Source organism: Mesocricetus auratus, unplaced genomic scaffold, assembly GCF_017639785.1.
Source record: "Mesocricetus auratus isolate SY011 unplaced genomic scaffold, BCM_Maur_2.0 Super-Scaffold_100676, whole genome shotgun sequence".
Taxonomy (NCBI): Eukaryota; Metazoa; Chordata; class Mammalia; order Rodentia; family Cricetidae; genus Mesocricetus; species Mesocricetus auratus.
In genome coordinates this window covers 178,799,720-178,818,776 of record NW_024429266.1, presented here as the reverse complement: position 1 = coordinate 178,818,776, position 19,057 = coordinate 178,799,720, and the positions used below count along the sequence as shown (strand labels likewise).

Below are 19,057 nucleotides of genomic sequence, written 5' to 3'. Positions count from 1 at the left end.
CTGATAAGTTTCTTTGGTTTTGATTATTACGTACACACAAGAGGGGGGAGGGAGAGAGGGAGAGAGAGAAGGAGAGACAGAGAGAGACAGAGACAGAGACAGAGACAGAATGTTAAGACTTCTTAAAGTTTCTGGACATAGGATTTCTGGCTAGCCCTTAAATCATTCACTAAATATAAGTCATCAAGGGTATGGCATGGCCTTTGTAATCATGAACTCAGTGATGTGCTTCTCTTGCTTTGGGTCTGTCTATAGCCAGTCCGGAATTGAGTGGGGCTCTTGGGGCTCTGTCCCTTCCCTAATGAATGATTAGCTGCTGGTAGATTCTGGAGGGTGGTATTATATTCAGATGTGTACCCACCGGTGAGCCCTCCAGGGTCCATTGGATTGTGCCATGCCCGTGGCCACTCAGAGGAATGCCCTAGTTGAATTCAGTAAATCACAAAACAAAACAAAAACCACATGGACACAGGAAAGGAACTGTGGGGAATGAAGGTCGGTAGGATCATGAGGGGAAAGAGAAGTTGGGGAGTGAGAGTATTCAGAATGTATCACATACAATTGTCACATAGCAAATTTAATTAATGATAATAGAAGAAAAGTAGTCATCGAGACTGAGTTTAACTAATATGCCTCAGGCCTCACTCTGGGGAATCCCATGTTCAGAAATATAGGCAGCCCATGTGGGAGGCCAGGAACTTACTTCAACCACCTAGATTTGCTGCTGACCTTTGCTTAGAAGTGATAGACTAGAGCTGTCCTCATTGCTTATTCTTGAAGTGAAGAGACATGCTTCCATACTTGTCATGCTGGCACTAAGGGAAAAGCTTTTGTTTCCCTCCTCCATCCCAAGGTGCACATCAGCAGGTCCATTCATCCAATAAACAAGTCACATGATTCATGAGATTTGACTGTGGTGTCCAACTATCATGTTAACAAAGCTCTCTAAAACTCACATACATGTATGTATTCACACACACTCACACACACACACACACACACACACACACACACACACACACACACACACCAGGCACAGGAGGGAGAGAAATCGAGGGTCCGTTTCTTGTTGGAGTCTTCGTTATCTTATCCCTCTAACTAGTTTTCACTGAGGTCAGCTGGATCCTGCTAGAGCAGAAGCTTGTGGTGTCTTCGGTGCCCAGCAGAGGCAGAGGCTGGACAGGTGGTAGGCATGAAAGGCAGTTGGTGGCAGAGGTCCCTGCAGCCAAGTGCCCAACTTACTCTGCCCTTCTGCATGTAAGGAAGTTAAAGATGGACTGCTAGTGATGAGGCAGAGTGACTGTTTCCCCAGGAAGATCCCAAGCGTTCGTGAAAACTGTAGCACTCTCTGTGGAACCTATATAGAGGGTGTAAAATCATTTGTATCTACCTATGATTCCCATAATCTCTTCATTTGCTCTGTGAATTCAAGTCCTTTCCCACTGACTAGAGAAGTTAAACATTTATCAATGCAAGAATAACCCCCATCCCAGGAAGGTGCTCTCCAGGGCCCACCCCTCATTAAAGAGCGATTTACAGTTGAGTGTTGCTGGGTGCAAAGCATCTTGCTAGATTCCCCATGTTCCAGCGGATGTCCCTACACATATGGGCAACACTAATTGGACTTAAAGGGTTACCCAAAAATAAGACATTAAATTGGAAGGGGGACATGTTGATGGGGTTTAGAGGGAGGAAAATGGTGGGATAGATATGGTCATGTATTATTGTATGCAAGTATGAAAATTTCAAGAATAATAAAATGATATATATACATAATTATATTTTCTAACAGGATTATTAGAGTTTGGGGTCCAAACACTGTTTTAGAATAAAACTCATAGGTGGTGGCTGAGAAAACTGGAAGCTTCAGGCCCCACTCAATGATTAATCTGAACTTGTCTCTCCACACCTCCTTGGTGGTACAATGAAGGGGAAGACTGGCTATTAAAAGCAAACAAACCTTGTAGCTATGGCGAGCTGTTCCCATGGGGTTGGATTATATGTATTAGCTTTAGCCCTAGGTGTCTTGGTCAGAGCTGGAGTCTAGTCTACCAGATTGCTGAATCTTGCCATCCCTAGACTTCTAGGATGACATGGGATCCCTGAACAACAGTCTGTACCTCCAAAACCACCTTGGCTTTTCTTCTAAAGACCCCACATGCACCCTACCTTCTCTGCATGGAAAGCCTGACCCACCATTTAACTTTAAACCTTCCTCTCCTCTCCTGCTATTCTTAGCATCTCTGTTCACTGCCCATCCCCTACAGGACTTCTGTTCCCCTTACTGAGACACCATGCTTACCAGCCTGCTGCACAGCACTTCCTAAATGTGACTTGTGTCTTTTTGCTGGTTTATCTGATTCTGTGCTGGGCTGTCCATTCTTAGAATCAGCACCTCTATCTGCCCAGCACTAGCAGAGCCTGGGAGAAACGCAGGGGAGGGGGAAAAGGAAGAATAGGGACTTGGGCCCATATTGTCACTGTCACATCTGAAACCAGAGTGGGTCAGATTTGGTCCAGCTAAGAATATGTAATGAATGAGATATGTAAAACAACTTTCCATCTCTGGTTTGTTTTTTTTGTTGTTGTTGTTTTAATCTGGCAGTCTTTCTTCTTCATTTCTTGGGGAGGGCAAGGCTATTCCATAATGCTTCTCTTCATGTGTTACTCTTTTCTCCCTTTCTTCTTCAAATATGTGAAGGTTGAACTCTGCATATCTCTTGATTTTCACTCTCTCAGGACTGCCAGCTAGCCAGCCAAGAATAGCAGTCAGCAAATGGTTAAGGGGCAAGTAAGGCTAGACACCCCCTGGCTTTTTTGAGTCCACAATACTTAAGACTTTTAAGGCTAGAAAGGCTGATCTTGCTTCCTTCAAGGGGTGAGGAGGTTTGATTTTATCACTGTGTGGTCTTCAGCATAATGCTCATTCCATCCACTGGCTTGCAAAGGAGATTGATTTATGGAATGAGTGTTAGCACCAGCTGAGACCTAATGAGATCTCTGCTATACCTCCTGGATGGAGTGGAAAGGGACCATTTTGGTAATAAATAGAGAATAGCATCTAATTTGTAAAGTCCTCTTTCCGTAGCTAGGCCTAATCTGATCAGTGAGACTGAAGGGAATTGTTGATCTTCAAAAATTATTTTCCATGTCTTAATCTGGCCAGGAAACTTCACTCCTAATGGAAATGGCATATTGCTCTGGCAATAGTTGGGAATGACATTTGTCATTAGACTAACCCAATTGTTGCATACTGAAAAATACGCTTAGACTATAATCTACTTAAAATCAAACTGAGTCAAAGCTGAGCATTGCCCTGTTCCTGGTCTCGTTGGTTCATAGAATCTAAATCTCTTTCTAGTTAAAACACAGAAATCCATGGTAGTAGTCTTCCAAGATGTCAGCTTGACCTCACTGATTAGCTGACAAAGCCAGATGGCCCACCGCAGAGCCCAGATGGTGGTCACAAATAACTTCTCTGACATGTTGGAGATCAGGCTAAAAGAGCAGAACACTGTCTCTGGTACAGCCTTGGTTCAGCGTAAGGTTAAAAAACTAATAATAATCCAAGCCCAGTGTGGTGGCTCACTTGGGAGGCTGAGACAGGGGGATTGAGAGTGTGAAGCTGTAGACAGACCTTGTCTCTAAAGAAACAAATTCAGGAGGCACAATGGGGAGTTAAAGAATCTCTCTTTTTCCTGGTGGGCTAAATCTTCGTGTTAGCTGAAGTTTGAGCCTTTTCAATCTTTTCACAAGGCCTTAAGCATTCCCCGGATGAGGCCATTCGATGGGTAAGTTTCTGCTAGCAGGCAAGAGGGGCTTCTTAAATATTTCATGCTAAGAATACAGCAGGGATGGATGTCTCTGAGAAGCAGCCAGGCCCAAGGGACCAGGCAGCTGATGTCATTCTTAGGGACTGACCCTGCGACAGCCATTGCCACTAAGTGCTCAGATTCCTGCTGCCTTCTGAGACACAAGGTATGTGACCCTGAGGTTCCTTGTGTCGGCCTACACTTCGTTTTTGCATTGCCCAGTAGACGTAGCGTCCAGTGTTCTCCATACACTTACTATATTGTATTTAGTATTATGACTGACAGCCACACTCAATTAACTCCTCATCTTAGTTGTGCTGTCTTTAATCCTCACCAAATCCTCCCAGAGTGGTGGGATTATGCCTCCATTTTCAGAAGGAAAAGATCAGATTAAGATCATTTGCTTGAGAATGGGTGACTACATAGCAGGACACATACTGGCTCTCCCCAAGGTGTATATATCCTTAGACCCTGAAATCGATTCTCTGCATCTCATCCAGGAGAGCACAGAGGGAAAGATGGTCAGAGAGAAGCCCTAGAGAGCGAATCAGGAGCCCTGATTCCTGGTCTCAGCTTCAGTGTGAATTAGCTGAGTGTCAGACAACCCTTTCCACCCCTCCCTGAGCCTCAGTGTCCTGCTCTGTAGAATAATACACAGATTAGCTCAAACCTGTACACCCTTGGGCTTTCAAACCCTCGTGGTCACCACTCTGGCGGTGTCTTTGAATGGATGTGTGCCTGGCCCAGCGAGGAGACAGTGCTGCTTTGTAGAGGATCACTGTCTCCATTCTGACTGGGTGCCAGGGGGCTGCAAAGAGGAAAGTGCCTGCTACTGAAGAACCTGGGGCACGTCTCCTCACCCTCAGCAAAGAACCTGGGGCATGTCTCCTCACCCTCAGCTGACTCCTGCAGCTATGAAGCTTTCCTATACTGGTCTGAGGTGCTATGGGTGTGACACTGTTGATGGCACTGTTAATTATCTTTGAGTGGTTAATTGCTCTAATTGCTTTGCTTTCTCCCTGCCTTCTCATCCACCTCACATTTCCACTAGTGGTTATATTTTGAAAGTCTCTCCTGCTGCCCCCAGTTGGTGGCTTCCCCCAGTGGCCCCTGGAAGCACTAGGCTGTCGCAATACCACACCTCAGTGAAGCTCCTGCGGTTGCCACTGCAGCTTCAGGTTCCGCTGTGGCTACAGAGTGCTGGGCCAGCCTTTCCTCCTCCCCACCCACTGTTGTCCGACCAGTCTCTCTATGCCTGAAGCTCCCATCTCCGCTCTCTGTCACCCAGTTATCCTTAGAATTACCACCCCACAATGCAAGAGGCAACCGCAACAGAGCTGATTGAATTTGCCCAAGGGGTCCTGGTGCTCTTACCCAGTTCGTAAACATCCACATGCTCCACAGTCCACAAAACTGACCATCCTCTCCCTCCCTCAAAGAGCCCCACCCATCATGACCAGCACTCTACCCTGGGGTGGGTGACTTTGCCTGAACAATTTTAGTCTCAGAAATAGACATTTAGCGCCAGAGTTCACGGCGCTCTGATTCCCTTCTTAACTCTTGGCTCAGAGCTGCTAACATGGAGGCTGTGACAGGATCATAAATTAAGAGGCATCTCCTTCAGTGACCTGGGTACCTACAGTACCTTCATGATTGGAAAAAACAATCCATCTAGTATACACAGTGGCTAAGAGGAGGCTTGGCCCCAGATCTACCTGGCTTCAAATTCCTGGGTCCTAATTAGCTAGCTGCTTGCTTTGAACAAATGATTAAATTCCAAGCCTCAGTTTCTTCATCTATAAAATGGGCTCCTATAATACCTCATTCATGTTGCTCTCAGTTCATACTTGTGAAACGTGAAAAAAAAGGCTAACATATAGCAAATGCTTAAAACCCAGACTGTTAGGATGAGGACAGAAGATAACATTGTGTATACTGCTGGGGGACAAAACCTAAAACAGACATGTGACATGACATGAAATATCCTGGACCAAGTTAGAGAGGGATCAGGGACACACGTCTTTTTTTCTTTTCTTTCATACCATGCCAGATACGCGACACATTCTTCTTACCCTGGGTAACTAGAAAAATGCCCCTGTAACCTAGGAAGAGCTTTATGCTTAAAATACCAGATTCACAAAGCAGCCCTACAAAAGAGCCACTCCTCTGGTGCAGGGGGTCTGCGCCGCATCCCTTTGGGCTTCAGCAGAGCTATACCTGGCCCTGTCACTCCTCGTGAAGGCAGGCATTGTGGGAAAGGAAAGGAGAGATGTGCACCCACATTGAGCAGCTTGTCTGGTGCAGCTGAACTGCCTCCCCACTCCCCCGCCCTCCCGCCCTCCCGCCCTCCCGCCCTCCCGCAGACCCAGTGCCGTCCTGCTGGAAAGGGATTTTCTGCTTGGAGTGCTGGATGCTTATAGCCTGCTGGGTTACAGCGACCTTGGTTTTCTTTTAAGGGTTATAGCAGACCCAGAGCAGCCGTTTACACCTCCTCCCAGTTAGCCTCAGCAATAATAATTATGGTGATGGCACACCACACCTGTATTACTTGGTGTAATCTCCTTGGATTCTTAATGTTTGATCTTGTTTTATATTTACCTTGTTGACTTAGAATTAGCCTGGGCTTAATTGCTTATGTGGAGGAAGCTAAGCTGGGCTGGGCTGACAGGAAGTGATTAAGAAGGTTCTGCAAGTGGTGGCACCTTTTGCTGTGACCTTCCTACTTGGGCAGGCTGCTGTCACCTGGTACCCCTGTTTCTTCTCTCTCACTGCCTCTGCCCTCTTTCTCCTTAGCCTTGGGTTCCTCCTATCCATACTTTCCTAAGAAAACCAATCATGTAGATGAACTCACCCACATTAGAGATGAAGTGCACAGGACTTCAGCTTGTCATGAAATGCATCAGTGCTCTGGAGCTATTTAGTATCCAAGGCCAGGAGTACCTTGATGTGTCCTAGACTAATGGCACTGGGGGGTGACAGATCCTGCATTTCAAGTCGGACACAAGCCTGCACAGTGAGAGATCTGTGGCTGTATGCTTGATTTGTCAATCGCAGAGAAATGATGAGCTCGAGTATCTATTCTGCAGGAGAAAAGACCATCACGTGGGGATATGCCATTCCTCTCCCAGGAGTCGCTAGAGTAGCATCTATAGCTAGGACATCCACCTCCTTCCTGGCTGGGCTGTGTCCCCCGGCACCTTAGTGACACACCAGTTATCTTTCACCCTTCATGGTGTGGACTTGAGGAAGCTGTTCCGGCATTACCTGAGGTGGTGGTAAGCCCTAAACTCATGGCCATCCATTCTCTGCCATGTACCAGCTTTTCCCTCGAGTACCTACCTTCCTTTGTATTGTCACTGGGGATTCATGTCCTTGCATGGCACCCTAGGAGCACATCTGTCAGGTCCTCACACAGAATGCTTTTAGACAGGTGGTTTAAGGAGATTTTGATGAAGATGGAGTCAGGGTTCAAGAAAGTTGGGCAGGGGATTCAGGAAGTAAGAACAGAACCCTAAACTAGCAGTAGGGGAGCTTTATCTATGGGTCTGCCAGCAGGTACAAAAGACAGAGCAGCTGTATGGAGAGGGCCACATGCCCAGACCCATGGCCGTTGGCATCAAGATGCAGCTAGTATGTCTTATGCCCAGAAGTGGTAGAGTAAGGACCTGAGCCCCTTCTCCTCTGACCTACCCACTGGCTAGTGCTCCTCACTGGCCAGCCTCAGAAAGGGAATCTTTGATATGGTTTACAAAAGTTAGCCTCCTGGGGTCCGCAGCATGGCGGGCATTCAGGCAGCACATAGAAGTGTCCTGACATCTATGGTAATACAAAACATTGCTGCTGCTGCTGCACAGACTATGGGTTCAGAGAACTCTAAGATGAAGTTCCTGGCCTAGAGAAAGTTTGGATTTACTTCAGAAACAACAAACTTTAAGAAAAACAGTTTAACATTAGTTGATAATACTAGCAAGTGTTTATGTCAGTTACCATTTTACAAAATTCTTTTTACAAATATTATTTCACTTAACCCACACCAGAAGGTCTTTGTGTAAATAATACCATGATCTTTCTGTAGAGGAGGAAATGTAAGTCCAGAAAAGTTGAGTGGCTTACCTGAAGTCGTGTGGTTGGTAGAGGGTGGGACGGAAACTGGCATTTAGATTTTTACTAAATATTGTAAGTGACACAAGAACTCTAGGAGATGAGGAGGAAAGACTGAGCAGCGAATGAATCTAGAAGCCAGCAGAGGCTGGAACTTGATCCCCAAGAATGAATGAGTGGATGGGGGTTGGCACTGCCTGGGATGACCTAACCAGTATGTGTCGCTGGCTTTGGAGACCCTGCGGTGTCCCGTACAGGTGTTCAGCTCCACTCTCTAAAGTGAAATGGTTAATCCACTGCATCAGGAGAAGGTCACTGCAAAACTTTATTCACAGGAATAAGTGGCCGTCTAGCCTTGGCTTTAAAGCAGCAGTTTGCAGGCCTACAGGATGTGAGATAGAGGGACCCGATCATCCCCAGAGGAGGGCTGCATGCTGTGATGCCGTGTAGACAGCAGCTGAGAGACAGTGCATCAAGGGACAGTGGTGAGGCATTTCAACTTGTGTGGAGAATTCTCCAGGAAGGATGGAAACAGGTACCATCGTAGCTTAGGCTGTCTAATAAAGTACTACAGACTTAAGTGACAGAAATGAATTGTCTTCCTGATTCTGGAGGCTGGAATCTGAGATCAAGGTATAGACCAGACTGGCTCCATGGAGATTGTGAGGGAGGAGTCTGTGTAAGCCCCCTCTCTTTGGCTTAGAAGCACTGTCTTCACCCTGTATCTTTCTGTGATCTCTCCTCTGTCTCTGTCCAAATATCTTTTCACTGAGGTACAAGTCATGTTATGTTGTGGCCTCATTTAATTATATAACATATTTAAAGGCACTGGCTCCTAAGACAGCCCATTCTAGTTAAGAGGGTTTAAGACATCAGCATGTGGGTTTCTAGGGGGCATAATTCAACCCACAGCAGATGAGATGCCCAAGTTAAAGGGAGTATAACCTACAAGGCAAGGAACTAGGAACTCTTGTTTGCTAGCCATACTGTCATTAAACTTTGAGGAAATAAATGCTAAATATCCCATTTTTAATATAAAAATGTAATAAAATGGACATCTGGCCAAGGAAATGGCAAGGCTCCATATAGGAGTGAATGGTCCTGGCCATTGCATCCCAAGAGGCTGGATGCCAAGAGTCATCCTCGGACTCCTGCCAGCGTTCTGCCTCATGGGGAAACACCTTCAGCCACTGCCAGTAATGCTGGTGTGGTAACTCTTTCTCAAAGGGGAAGGCAAAGGGTTGAAAGTAGCAGGTAAGTTCTCTGAGTTTGTATGGTGGCTTAACAGCTATATTGCAAAATGAAGACATTATTTTTTTTTGCAAGTCTCAGGAGAAACTGGTATCCCCACTGATGTCAAATGAAGACCTTAGAGAACCCCACACCTGGGACAAAGTCAGGGCTGTTTGAGAACCCAAAAGTTTCAAAAATCGGTATATTTCATCTTTCTTCCCAAGTTCATTCACATTCTGTGGTGCCTCTTAGGTGGTAAGAACACATAGGAAAATCTGAGAGTGGGTCAGCTTAGGTGTCTTATATGTGGTTGTTTCTTCCAAGCCTTGAGGTTGGGAAAAAAGGTTAAAAAAAAGGGAAGGGACCCCCAACAATCTTTCCATTTCCTTTACTAAGTGACCATGCTAATATTTTCCTTTACCAAAACACAAATTTCTTTGACTCTCAAGCTTTTGTCAAACCCCTTCTGGTTAATATATTTTTTTCTCTTTCGGATGCATCTGTCCATCTTTTGATGCACATACTATGTTGATGTCGTGGTGGCCAAACAATATCTAATTTCTTTTTAAGGGAAGCTTGAGTTTTGATTCACTGACCCAGTCCAGATCAGCCCTGCCACTTGGGAACCTGTTTCATGAGGGTCCGTCCAAGGGGAGCTGTAGTTTTATGGGGATCTGGCTTCCTAGAGGGGATCATAAGGGCCATGAACTATAAACCACAGCTGCAGAAAGAATGCCAGAAGAGTTGTACCACCATAATTCAAAGACACCATGTGGTGTCTCATGGTGGAGTCCCAGAGCTCAGTAGCTAAGATTTCAGAGGGTTTATAGACCCACACATGCCAGAAAACCCCCATCTGAACAACAGCTTACATCTAACATACCTCCCCTGAGGTATATTATCATGTGGTCTACACATTGTATCATGGAGAAATTATATGTAGAGATCATTATAATTCATTACAATTTCCATGGCATCTACCTAGTCATTTTCCAAGCAAGCTGAGGAGAGACACTAACCATACCTCTCCTGAGACACAGAGACAGACTACCAAGTGCCACTCAAGCAACAGTGACTCCTGAGAGTAGGTGTTTAAAGGGATGGAGGGGTAGAACATACTAACTCAGGGATGAAATGAGCTATTGCCTAAGTGGGTGTGGTGGCTCCTAGCTAGCTGGGAGGCAGAAGAAGGACTCTTTAAGTTAAGGAGTTCAGGCATCCTGGCATCATCACAGGACCCCATGTGTTAAATAAAACAGAAAGAGTGAAGTCTATACAACACCATTGCTGCAAAAACTAAGAAAATAGTGATGCCAACTGTCATTTGCAACAACTGTTGATTGCTTTCTCAAGAAATCTTTGTTTCTTGTTTTGTTTTAGAATCTTCCTCCCCAGATCCCAGAAATCTGTGTTTGGTGATAGTACCTGTTAGCAGTAAAGTCAGAAAATGAGCTCCATCTCTAGGCTGCTTCCTCAGTATCTTCCCTTGAAACTGTGTCAGGTTGGGCTGGGGAGATGACTCAGTCAGTAAGGTGTTTACCTTGAGCATTTATGCACAAAAGCGTGCACGTGCGCGCGCACACACACACACACACATGCACGCACGCACGCACACACACATGCACACACACAGGCTGTGTTTTACAAAGGATGTATCATCACCTGTCTGGAGAGATACAGGCAATCACATAATCACGTAATCACATAATCACATTGGAATGGGGTGTTCTCTGATCCCTGAGACGTTCCCCATCTTTCAGCCACTACTAAGCAACCACAGGTGGTCAAGCTTTCTGGCTCACCTATGGGATAAGTGTCTCACATTTGTGATTATAGACCTAAACAATCCAAGCACATAGTTCCCCAATAGACTCCCTTAAAACAGCAGCTGCCATACTGCTGTGTGATCCTTTACTGACAGGAGCACAAACTTCATTTCCAGCTGTTTTATCTCCCAGATGCTTATGGGATAAACAATCACAATGTGCCTTTCTAGTGAGAGGTGCTCATTTCAGCTAGGAACCTTTAGAGCTGTGACTTGACCCACAGAGCAGATTGAATGGAGACCATGCAGGCCACATATGGAACTGAGCCAGAAGTTCTGCCAAACCCCACCATGGGTATCCTGACCACATGTGGTTACAGCTGAACACCGTATATTTGTCAGGTTCTTCTTATGGCTTTTAAAGTTACCCTACAGTTGTTTCCAGAATCGGACAAGATAGGGTACAGTTTGTCAAGCATAATGCTGGATAATGCTGCTGGTTGACAGGTCTCTGAGCTTTGGGACACTGACTGGAATCCGTGTACTCTCACACCAGCTACAGGAGCTTGGCGATAGACAGCCTTCTTTTTCCATTTCTCGCCTCCACGGAAAGCATGGTCCTCGTGGGCTCTCACTCATTCTTGCTTTAGTTCCTGTTCTTGTTCTAAAACACACCTCTCTAGAAGGGAAACCACTTCTAATGTTTGATTCAGGTAGGACTTTTGAGAAGAAAGAGAAGCCCCAGAGCTTATTTGAGAGTTGCTGTTAATTCTACCCCATGTTTTGTCCACTGGAGACACGAACCTTCCTGTAGGTTGGCAATAGGCTTGACACCTTTCTAAGAGGAGCCAGACTTCTGAATGCCCACTAACAAGAAAGCTCATTGGCTGTAATCTGAGTTGCAGGAGACTAGGATGAGTTCCCTGCACAGCCTTCCCTTGAGCACACGAGCCACTTGCCTGTCCTCATCAGAGCACATAGATTCTTGCAGGACTGTCTGGTAACCTCCGCCTCCATCCCCTGCTGCTCCTCAGTAACAAGCTGCAGTCAGTACATGTCCATTACTGATTTCCAGCGGCTGCTCCAGGGCGTCTCAGAAGCCCACAGTGTGAGTGTCATCAAGAGAAATACCCTTTCTGGGGAGGTAGCTAAAGCATTGGTTCTCAGGACTTGAGGCAGTCACGTAGCACAGACTGCCCTGTCCTTCAGCTCCTTCCTCTTCGGTTAAGCCCAGACACGAGCAGAGCCCAAGGCTTTCTGTGCACAGGAAACTTAACTCTGATGAAAAGTCAGTTCCCAAGACAGCTTAGTTATTCTGTACTCCACCCAGACTCTCAGGTTATTCTTCAAAAGAAAACAGAGTGTGAAATGTACTATATGTGAGTTCCATGCATAGTGTATGCAGAATTAAACAAATTAAGCATTTGAAATCCAAAGTAAAGCAGATGCATGGACACTTTGGATGAAACTAAGCCTGGGGCATCGGACAGCATCTTATTAAATGAAACAATGACTGAGCTAGACAAGGGGAAAGTAGATCAAAAGACAAGTGACAAATTTCTCCACTCCAGGACAAGTGGGAAGGAAGTGTTGGAGGCCACTGAAGCTGGCATTCATGGTCCCTGTGAGGAAGAAGCCTGAGCTGCCTGGCCAGTGGGATGGGGAAAATTCAGGCATGCATGATCTTAGCAGTTACCTACTGTAACTGTAAATCTGTAAAAGGGACACCCCCCGAGTGGGGACACAGATACTAGGCAGTTTCCAGTTACACGTCAGTGTGATTGGGAGCCTCTTCTAGAGTCTGCTATTTGCTTTACTAAGGGCCCATCATTTGTTGTATGTTGTTAATTCATGTGACTTAAGGAGTTTGACCAGATTTCGTTATGTTTTCTTACATGTCTTGGTTTATGCTTTACACTGTTTTCATTAATTTTGGGAGATAAAAGTGTTCTGTGTAAGAACTGGGTTGTTTCTTTTGCCTGTGCTGATTGCATGTTCTCTGTTGATGTCTTGTCCCTGATGTTGACACTGGCCATCCTGTCTGTGAAAGGAGGTGCTGCGGCGGGCTTGCTTGATCAGAAGAAAGGGAAGTTTGCTTGGTTTAGTCACTCTACAGAAACCCATGGTAATGTCTCCTATGCTCTCTGTGTGTAAATGTATGTTGGTCCATACAGATTGCATGGGAGAATGTTGCTTTTGATGTCTGTGTCTGTGTGTGTGTGTGTGTGTGTGTGTGTGTGTGTGTGTGTGTGTGTGTGTGTGAGATGGCTGACCCTTATCTCCTCCACTGGATAGAGTCAACGAGCTTGACAACCAGCACCACCTGGTCCATGATAGAAGATGGGGTCCTTCCTTTGGATAGTGACAGCTAGAACCAGTCACTGTAAATGCAGAATGAGCCCCGGGGCTGGAAGTGTCTTGACTTTAGAGGATAGGCTTACTCCTAAGGCACAGGTCACTTCTGAATTTTGGTGTCTTACCAAGCCTACCACTACTATTTTCACACCACTCTACTCACATATGAGAGGTTCTCTGAGAGCCAAGTATCACAAAGTCAGGTGGCTTTGTATTTGTGGCTCACACCTCCCAAGCATGACACCTGGAGAGTTAAAGGGGCCTGAGTCCAGGGTGGCTAAAGAAAAACGAACTGCAAGGCAAAATGCCCGTCACCTTTACAGCTCCTTATTTAATCTGAATCGTCCACAGCCCATAGAAACCACCCAAGGCCTCTATTCCTAGTCCCCAGTGCTAAACCTCAGCAGACTAGTCCCACCCAAAGACCCAGACTGGGAAGTGAATCTCAATGCCACAAAACTGAACAACATTGCTGGGCTATTCTTTGCCATCCAGTGGTGTGCCCAGGGTCTGACTCCTCTTCCCCAGTCATTGACTTACCCTAGATGTAGAGAAGAGACTTGGTCTACACTGGAGTGGTCGAGGTGAGCATGGGACAGGGACGGTGCCCAGTTACTAGTCCTTTCTAGGTGTACCATGTGACCTAGACCATCATACCCATTCTCTAAGTCTTACCTTCCTTTCCTGTGACATAAGGGGAACATGTTAGAGCTGGGTAACTTCTATAGTTTCCTCCATCCCTTAATATCTATGAGATGATGTCTAGATTATCTTTCCTCAACATTTTTGAGGCAGAATCCTAAGTCAAAGAGAACTACTCCATGTGACAGTCAAAACATAGTAAATCATGGCTTTCCTGTTTGTGTCTTCCATTTTGGAAATGAGTCTCTTTGCATCCACCTGGTATGTCTTAAATCAGAAGAAAAGAAACTGGGGAAGTCCACCTCCATCAATATTACCATGTAACCAGTGAAAGTCCTCCCCTGGGCTGTGGTAGTCCATAGAGACTTGTCACTAGTTTTAGACACTGTGGCAGCCTAAGGCTAGTGATTTCTCACCAAATGAGGTTTATTCTGGAAGGAGTGCTGGTCCGCGTTGCTCTAAAGAAGTATTAGTAAAACCAAGGAACTCCCTGGGAACTGTAGTACACATCACTAATGCCAGCACTCCAGCAGCTGAGGCAGTGAGGAATGCAAGTGTGAGGGTAGCTTGGAATATATCAAGACCATATATTATTTAAAGTAAAGATATATATATATATATATGTATATAGAGAGAGGGGGGAGAAAGAGAGAGATTCATATTACATTAGAAAGGATGATGGCAGTTCTGAAGAACTCTTTGACCTAAACTTTAATTTCATAGGATAAATAATGCTAAAAGAAATGGTATCTTCTAAGCCACCATGCTTAGCCTAAGCTAGAAAACTCCTAGAAATCTAGCCTGCTGCTGCCATAGTGTAAGATGTTGAGTGTTGCTTGGGCATACTGGCCCCAGGAGAATCAGGTAGCTAGTATCTCTCTTTAGACGGGAGTGCCAGGACTTGTGGTATCCCTGCAGGCTCTCTTTGACCCACATTTAAGCCTAATTTTGTGGATCCTGCAACTAGACACCTCCAATCTTTTTCTCTGCCATGTTTCGTGAGGCCAAACAGGTGAGTTTGACAGTTGACAGTTACCTCAAGATCACCACCTCAGGTATAGTCCTAAGTGCCATTGTTTCATAACACAGTGCACTACAGGAGATAGTGTCCTCAAATCCACCAACAAATTTGAGTAGCAAAGGTGCCCTTCCTGAAAACAAGCCAGACTCCCGTCTTGGGTTAGAGCTGGTAGGGGAAAGAAAGAAGGCAGTGGAGTCTTGTCTTAAGAGTGTCTCTCTCCATGGTAAGTTGGCAATGCAAATGGAAAGCTTTGCCGCCTTTCTGAGGTTACAAAGTTGAGGGCAGAGGAAAGATGCGACCATCATCCTTGCCCAGCTGTGTCCTGTAAGGTAAATGGTCTCATCACCAGAGCCCCTCCTACATTCCCACTCAACTGCAATGTCCTGGCAGCTGACTTGCCCAGCCTGATGAGATCAGTGCCAGGGCCCCACAGACAGGCCAGCAGGTGGTGCTCAGCCAGCTTGGGGCTAGGATGGTATATTGTACACTAATGTTCCTCTCCTTCCTTTCTCTCCTGCCCTCAATGCCTTTCGTGCCTCCCTTTCACTCACAGTGAGCATGCCCACAAGTGAGACTGAGTCTGTCAACACTGAAAATGTGGCTGGAGGTGACATCGAGGGCGAAAACTGTGGAGCCAGGCTTGCGTGAGTACCCATGGCAAACTTAGCACTGAGTTCTTCTGGGGCCTTGGCCTGGGGAACTAGCTCATGGTGGCAGGTGGGATGCATCCTCACTGGAGGGGCAGAATCAGAATTTTGGGTGACAACCTGTGCCCTGAGTGTGTGGAGTGAAAAGAGGCCTGGGGTGAAGTATGGCCTTGTATGTGGCAGTGGGCTCTTCAACTTAAGTCCATCTTCAGCACTTCTGTTAGGGTCACTAACTTGGATGCTGGACCCTACTGGAGATATACAGAAGTAGGGGTGCTCTGATGTCTGGTTTTTTTCTTATTCCCTTTCGTGTATTTTTTCCATAAGAACTAGTAGGCCAAGGTTCCTGCAGCTACATGGTCACCTTTTCCATTCTGACAAACATGGCCTCAAAGAAAATCACCAGCTGAGAAACTCCACTACCAAGGGATGACCCTCTAGTCCTGCGCAGCTCTCAGCAGCCCTTGGAATGGAGAGAGCCATTGCCTGGGGTACTGCCTAGATGTCTGTAGCCTAGGAGGCTGCAGTCCTTAGCAACTAAGCCTTCCTCCCAGTCTCTGGTTCCCAGGGGTTCTGACCTGGTACTTAGCCAGATGAGAGAGCGGGAGCTGTTGTCTGTGACAGCAGTGCACTCATGAATTGTCACAGTCTTGAACACAGAATGAAGTCACCCATGTTAATTGAGTCATCCATGTCAATGACCCTTGCTCCCTGGATGAAGGGGGAAATGGTTTCATTACTAAAATTGGCAAAACCAATTTGATGGCTAGTGTCACAGAAAGCAGAGCCGTGGGGGAACAAGGGCTATGCCACTTGGTAGCCACATCCAGGCTTCACTTTGGGAGGCAATGACTGCGTTTCCTATGGCCATGAGCATGACATCTGTGACCTTGTCTTGACCACTGGAAGGAACTGCAAACAGAAAGCTCTGAGTAGGATTAGCCCAAACAAAATGTGTCTCCAAATGCTCCATGGGTAGAACAGCACCTTCCCCTGTCGCGTGACTCACTGCCAGCCTTCTCACAACGGTAGCTGCAGGCACGTCTGAGTGTGCCTGTGAGTGAGCCAGAAGAGGGGGTGAGCAAGGCTGAGGAGCAGTGCAGCCAGGTTCCAGGGCACACAGGGCTGTGGCATCACTCACTCTGACAGTGGCACCAGGGAGTCTGCCCTGCAGATTTCTCAGCATTGTGGAGAAGCAATTATTGTCAAAATGTTGTTAAAATATGGTGCTAATTACATCTGTTAGCAGTACTCCCAGCCTTTTTTCTTCTTTTCTCTTTTGGAATTTTACAAAATAAGCACTTGAGTTTCTAGAGGTGGCCCCAAATAGCAATGATAGGGCCAGGCGTATGGGACCTTTCTTGCCCATAAGTTCTAGGCATTTCTGCTTGCTTGACATCAAGGATGGAAAGTTTGGAGAAAAGATCATCAAGGTTATTACAATGCTGGCTTTGGGGCATGGCCCAAGGTATAAACCAGAAGGGGCCAGGGAGCTGGCACTGGGAACTCACTTGACAGTACATTTTCGGAGTACATGATGCTGGGTTGGAAAGCAAACATTATTATCTCCTGCGGAGGGAAACTGGCATCGCTGGTCTATCTTTCACCTCCTAGGAGGATGTGCTCTGCTTCAAGAGTTATAGAGAAATGGTTACTCTTATTCCTACCCATGCCCAGGTTGATACATATCTACGCTGCATACAAAATATAAAATTGTGGTACCAGAGTTATAATATACACTCCACCAACTGCTTTCTTTCCCCCATCTCCCAGCAAGACAGTGATGGGCTAAGATTGCCACTGTTCCTATAACGAATCAACTTGAGAAGAAAAGCAGGCTGAGGGCAGAGTGAGAGACTGTCATTTTATAAGCTTTGAGTTAAAAGTCTTGAGGTCAGGGTAAGGACTTGAATGTAAGAAGAAGGCTGGGGTGGCAGAGGGGCATAGACAAAAGAACTGCAATGTGACACAGTTTGGTGACAAAGAGATATAAAGGAAGGACTCACCAAAGTTTGATAAGAGAAATTGATAACAAGGCTGAAGCAGAACTGGACGAGGAGGTCAGTCTAAAGGATATGCAGGTACTGTGTGAACAGCAGGGTGACGAGCTCAGAGGTTCAGTTCTGAGTAGGGATGGAGGCTGGCATCTGAGGCATTGATAAGGTCATAGGATGGAGTTTGTTAAGAGAGGTTTAGAAAGCAGAACACCTGGACCAAACTTTGGGGAAACAGTCGCACAGAACAGAAAGACACAAGCAAACAGATAGTTAGTTACACTGGGAGATGTGGGAGGAAGATGTTAGGAAAGCCCCCTCTCTGTGGCAACCTTCATGGTGGTCACAACGTGTGCTGGGTAGTAGATCTAGTAGTCATCCAGAAAAAAAATGTCACTGACCCTACGGAGCTAACAGTCTAGTGTGGAAGACTAGAAATTGGGGTTTAAGGATGCGTAAGTAAGTATAATGTGCCCTCAATAGTGGAGAATCCTGGTTTGGAGTGGCAGGTTAGGAAATTTTACTGAGGAATTAAAATTGAAGCTGAAAATTAAGAATGAATATAAATATTGAGTGCCAAGGGCCAGCATGTGTGTGAGGGACAGTGGTTCAGGTGCAAGTAGGCCCCATGATGAACTTGGTCTTTGTTATAAGAGTGTGTGAAGTTGCTTAAGGGTTTTAAGAAGACAGTGCTGTGAGGGGGTCAGTTTTTATCAATCTGTACTCTTGGAGGATCATTTTGACATTAGGAACAATTAAGAAAGAGGGTGACATATTCTTAAAGCAGCCTCTGTGGCTGCTCATGTATGGGATAATGACAGCCTCAGGTAGAGTTGTAATGTGGGGAAAGAATGGGCCAATTGTCAGTGTGTCCTGGAGCTCTCTACTTGAAGGAGTTTTAGGGGTATAACCACCCTGGGAACCAGTCTCAGCAAGGGGAGGGTGGAAATGTACCAGTGCAGGGCACCCACTAAAACATTTAGGCCATGCAAAGGGTGAGAGAAATGGAATCGGGAGAAGAGGAGGTGCCACAGGAATGAAGGGATGGCTTTCACTGCCATCCAGGTGGTATTCGAGGCATTGAGAAGCCAGCAAAAATCAAGAGACTAAAGAAACTGCAAAGGGACTCTCCCCACCCTCTGCTTGAGTTGAGTGTAGGTTCCACTCAGGCCCAACCCCCCCCCATCACCTCGTTGGAACTTCCTGGGTCCTGGATCCTGGGTCTGCTCCATCCACCTTGGCAGAAGAGATGACCCTGAGTCTGGTCACATCTCAGTCTTGGTCCCCCCTACGCTCTCTGCCGTCCATCCTCCACTTGAGTCTTGGACCCCCTACACCCTCCTCTTGAGTGAAGAAAACACCAGGAGAGGCCAGACCATCCAGAGTTGCTGACATTGAAGTCTTGGCCCGCCTATTCCCACCAGGAGACTACAGGAGGAGAGACCCCGCATGTACCCACTTGAAGAAGAGATGGGAAGATGACAGTA

The 19,057-nt window shown here is 46.2% G+C and overlaps 1 protein-coding gene across 37 annotated transcripts in view; it reads left to right on the top strand.

The window, feature by feature from the left end:
• Positions 1 to 19,057, top strand: part of Cacna1c (calcium voltage-gated channel subunit alpha1 C) — a 551,969-nt gene that overhangs the window by 399,460 nt on the left and 133,452 nt on the right. For 19 of the 37 annotated variants that reach the window (XM_013110334.3, XM_021224778.2, XM_013110327.3 and 16 more), the window contains exon 10: positions 15,483 to 15,573. In XM_013110334.3, coding sequence (XP_012965788.1) covers positions 15,483 to 15,573 — 91 coding nt within the window. Of the gene's footprint in view, positions 1 to 12,961; positions 13,037 to 15,482; positions 15,574 to 19,057 lie in introns of all 37 variants that reach the window. The other 18 variants (XM_040739165.1, XM_040739170.1, XM_040739167.1 and 15 more) reach the window with 1 other exon arrangement.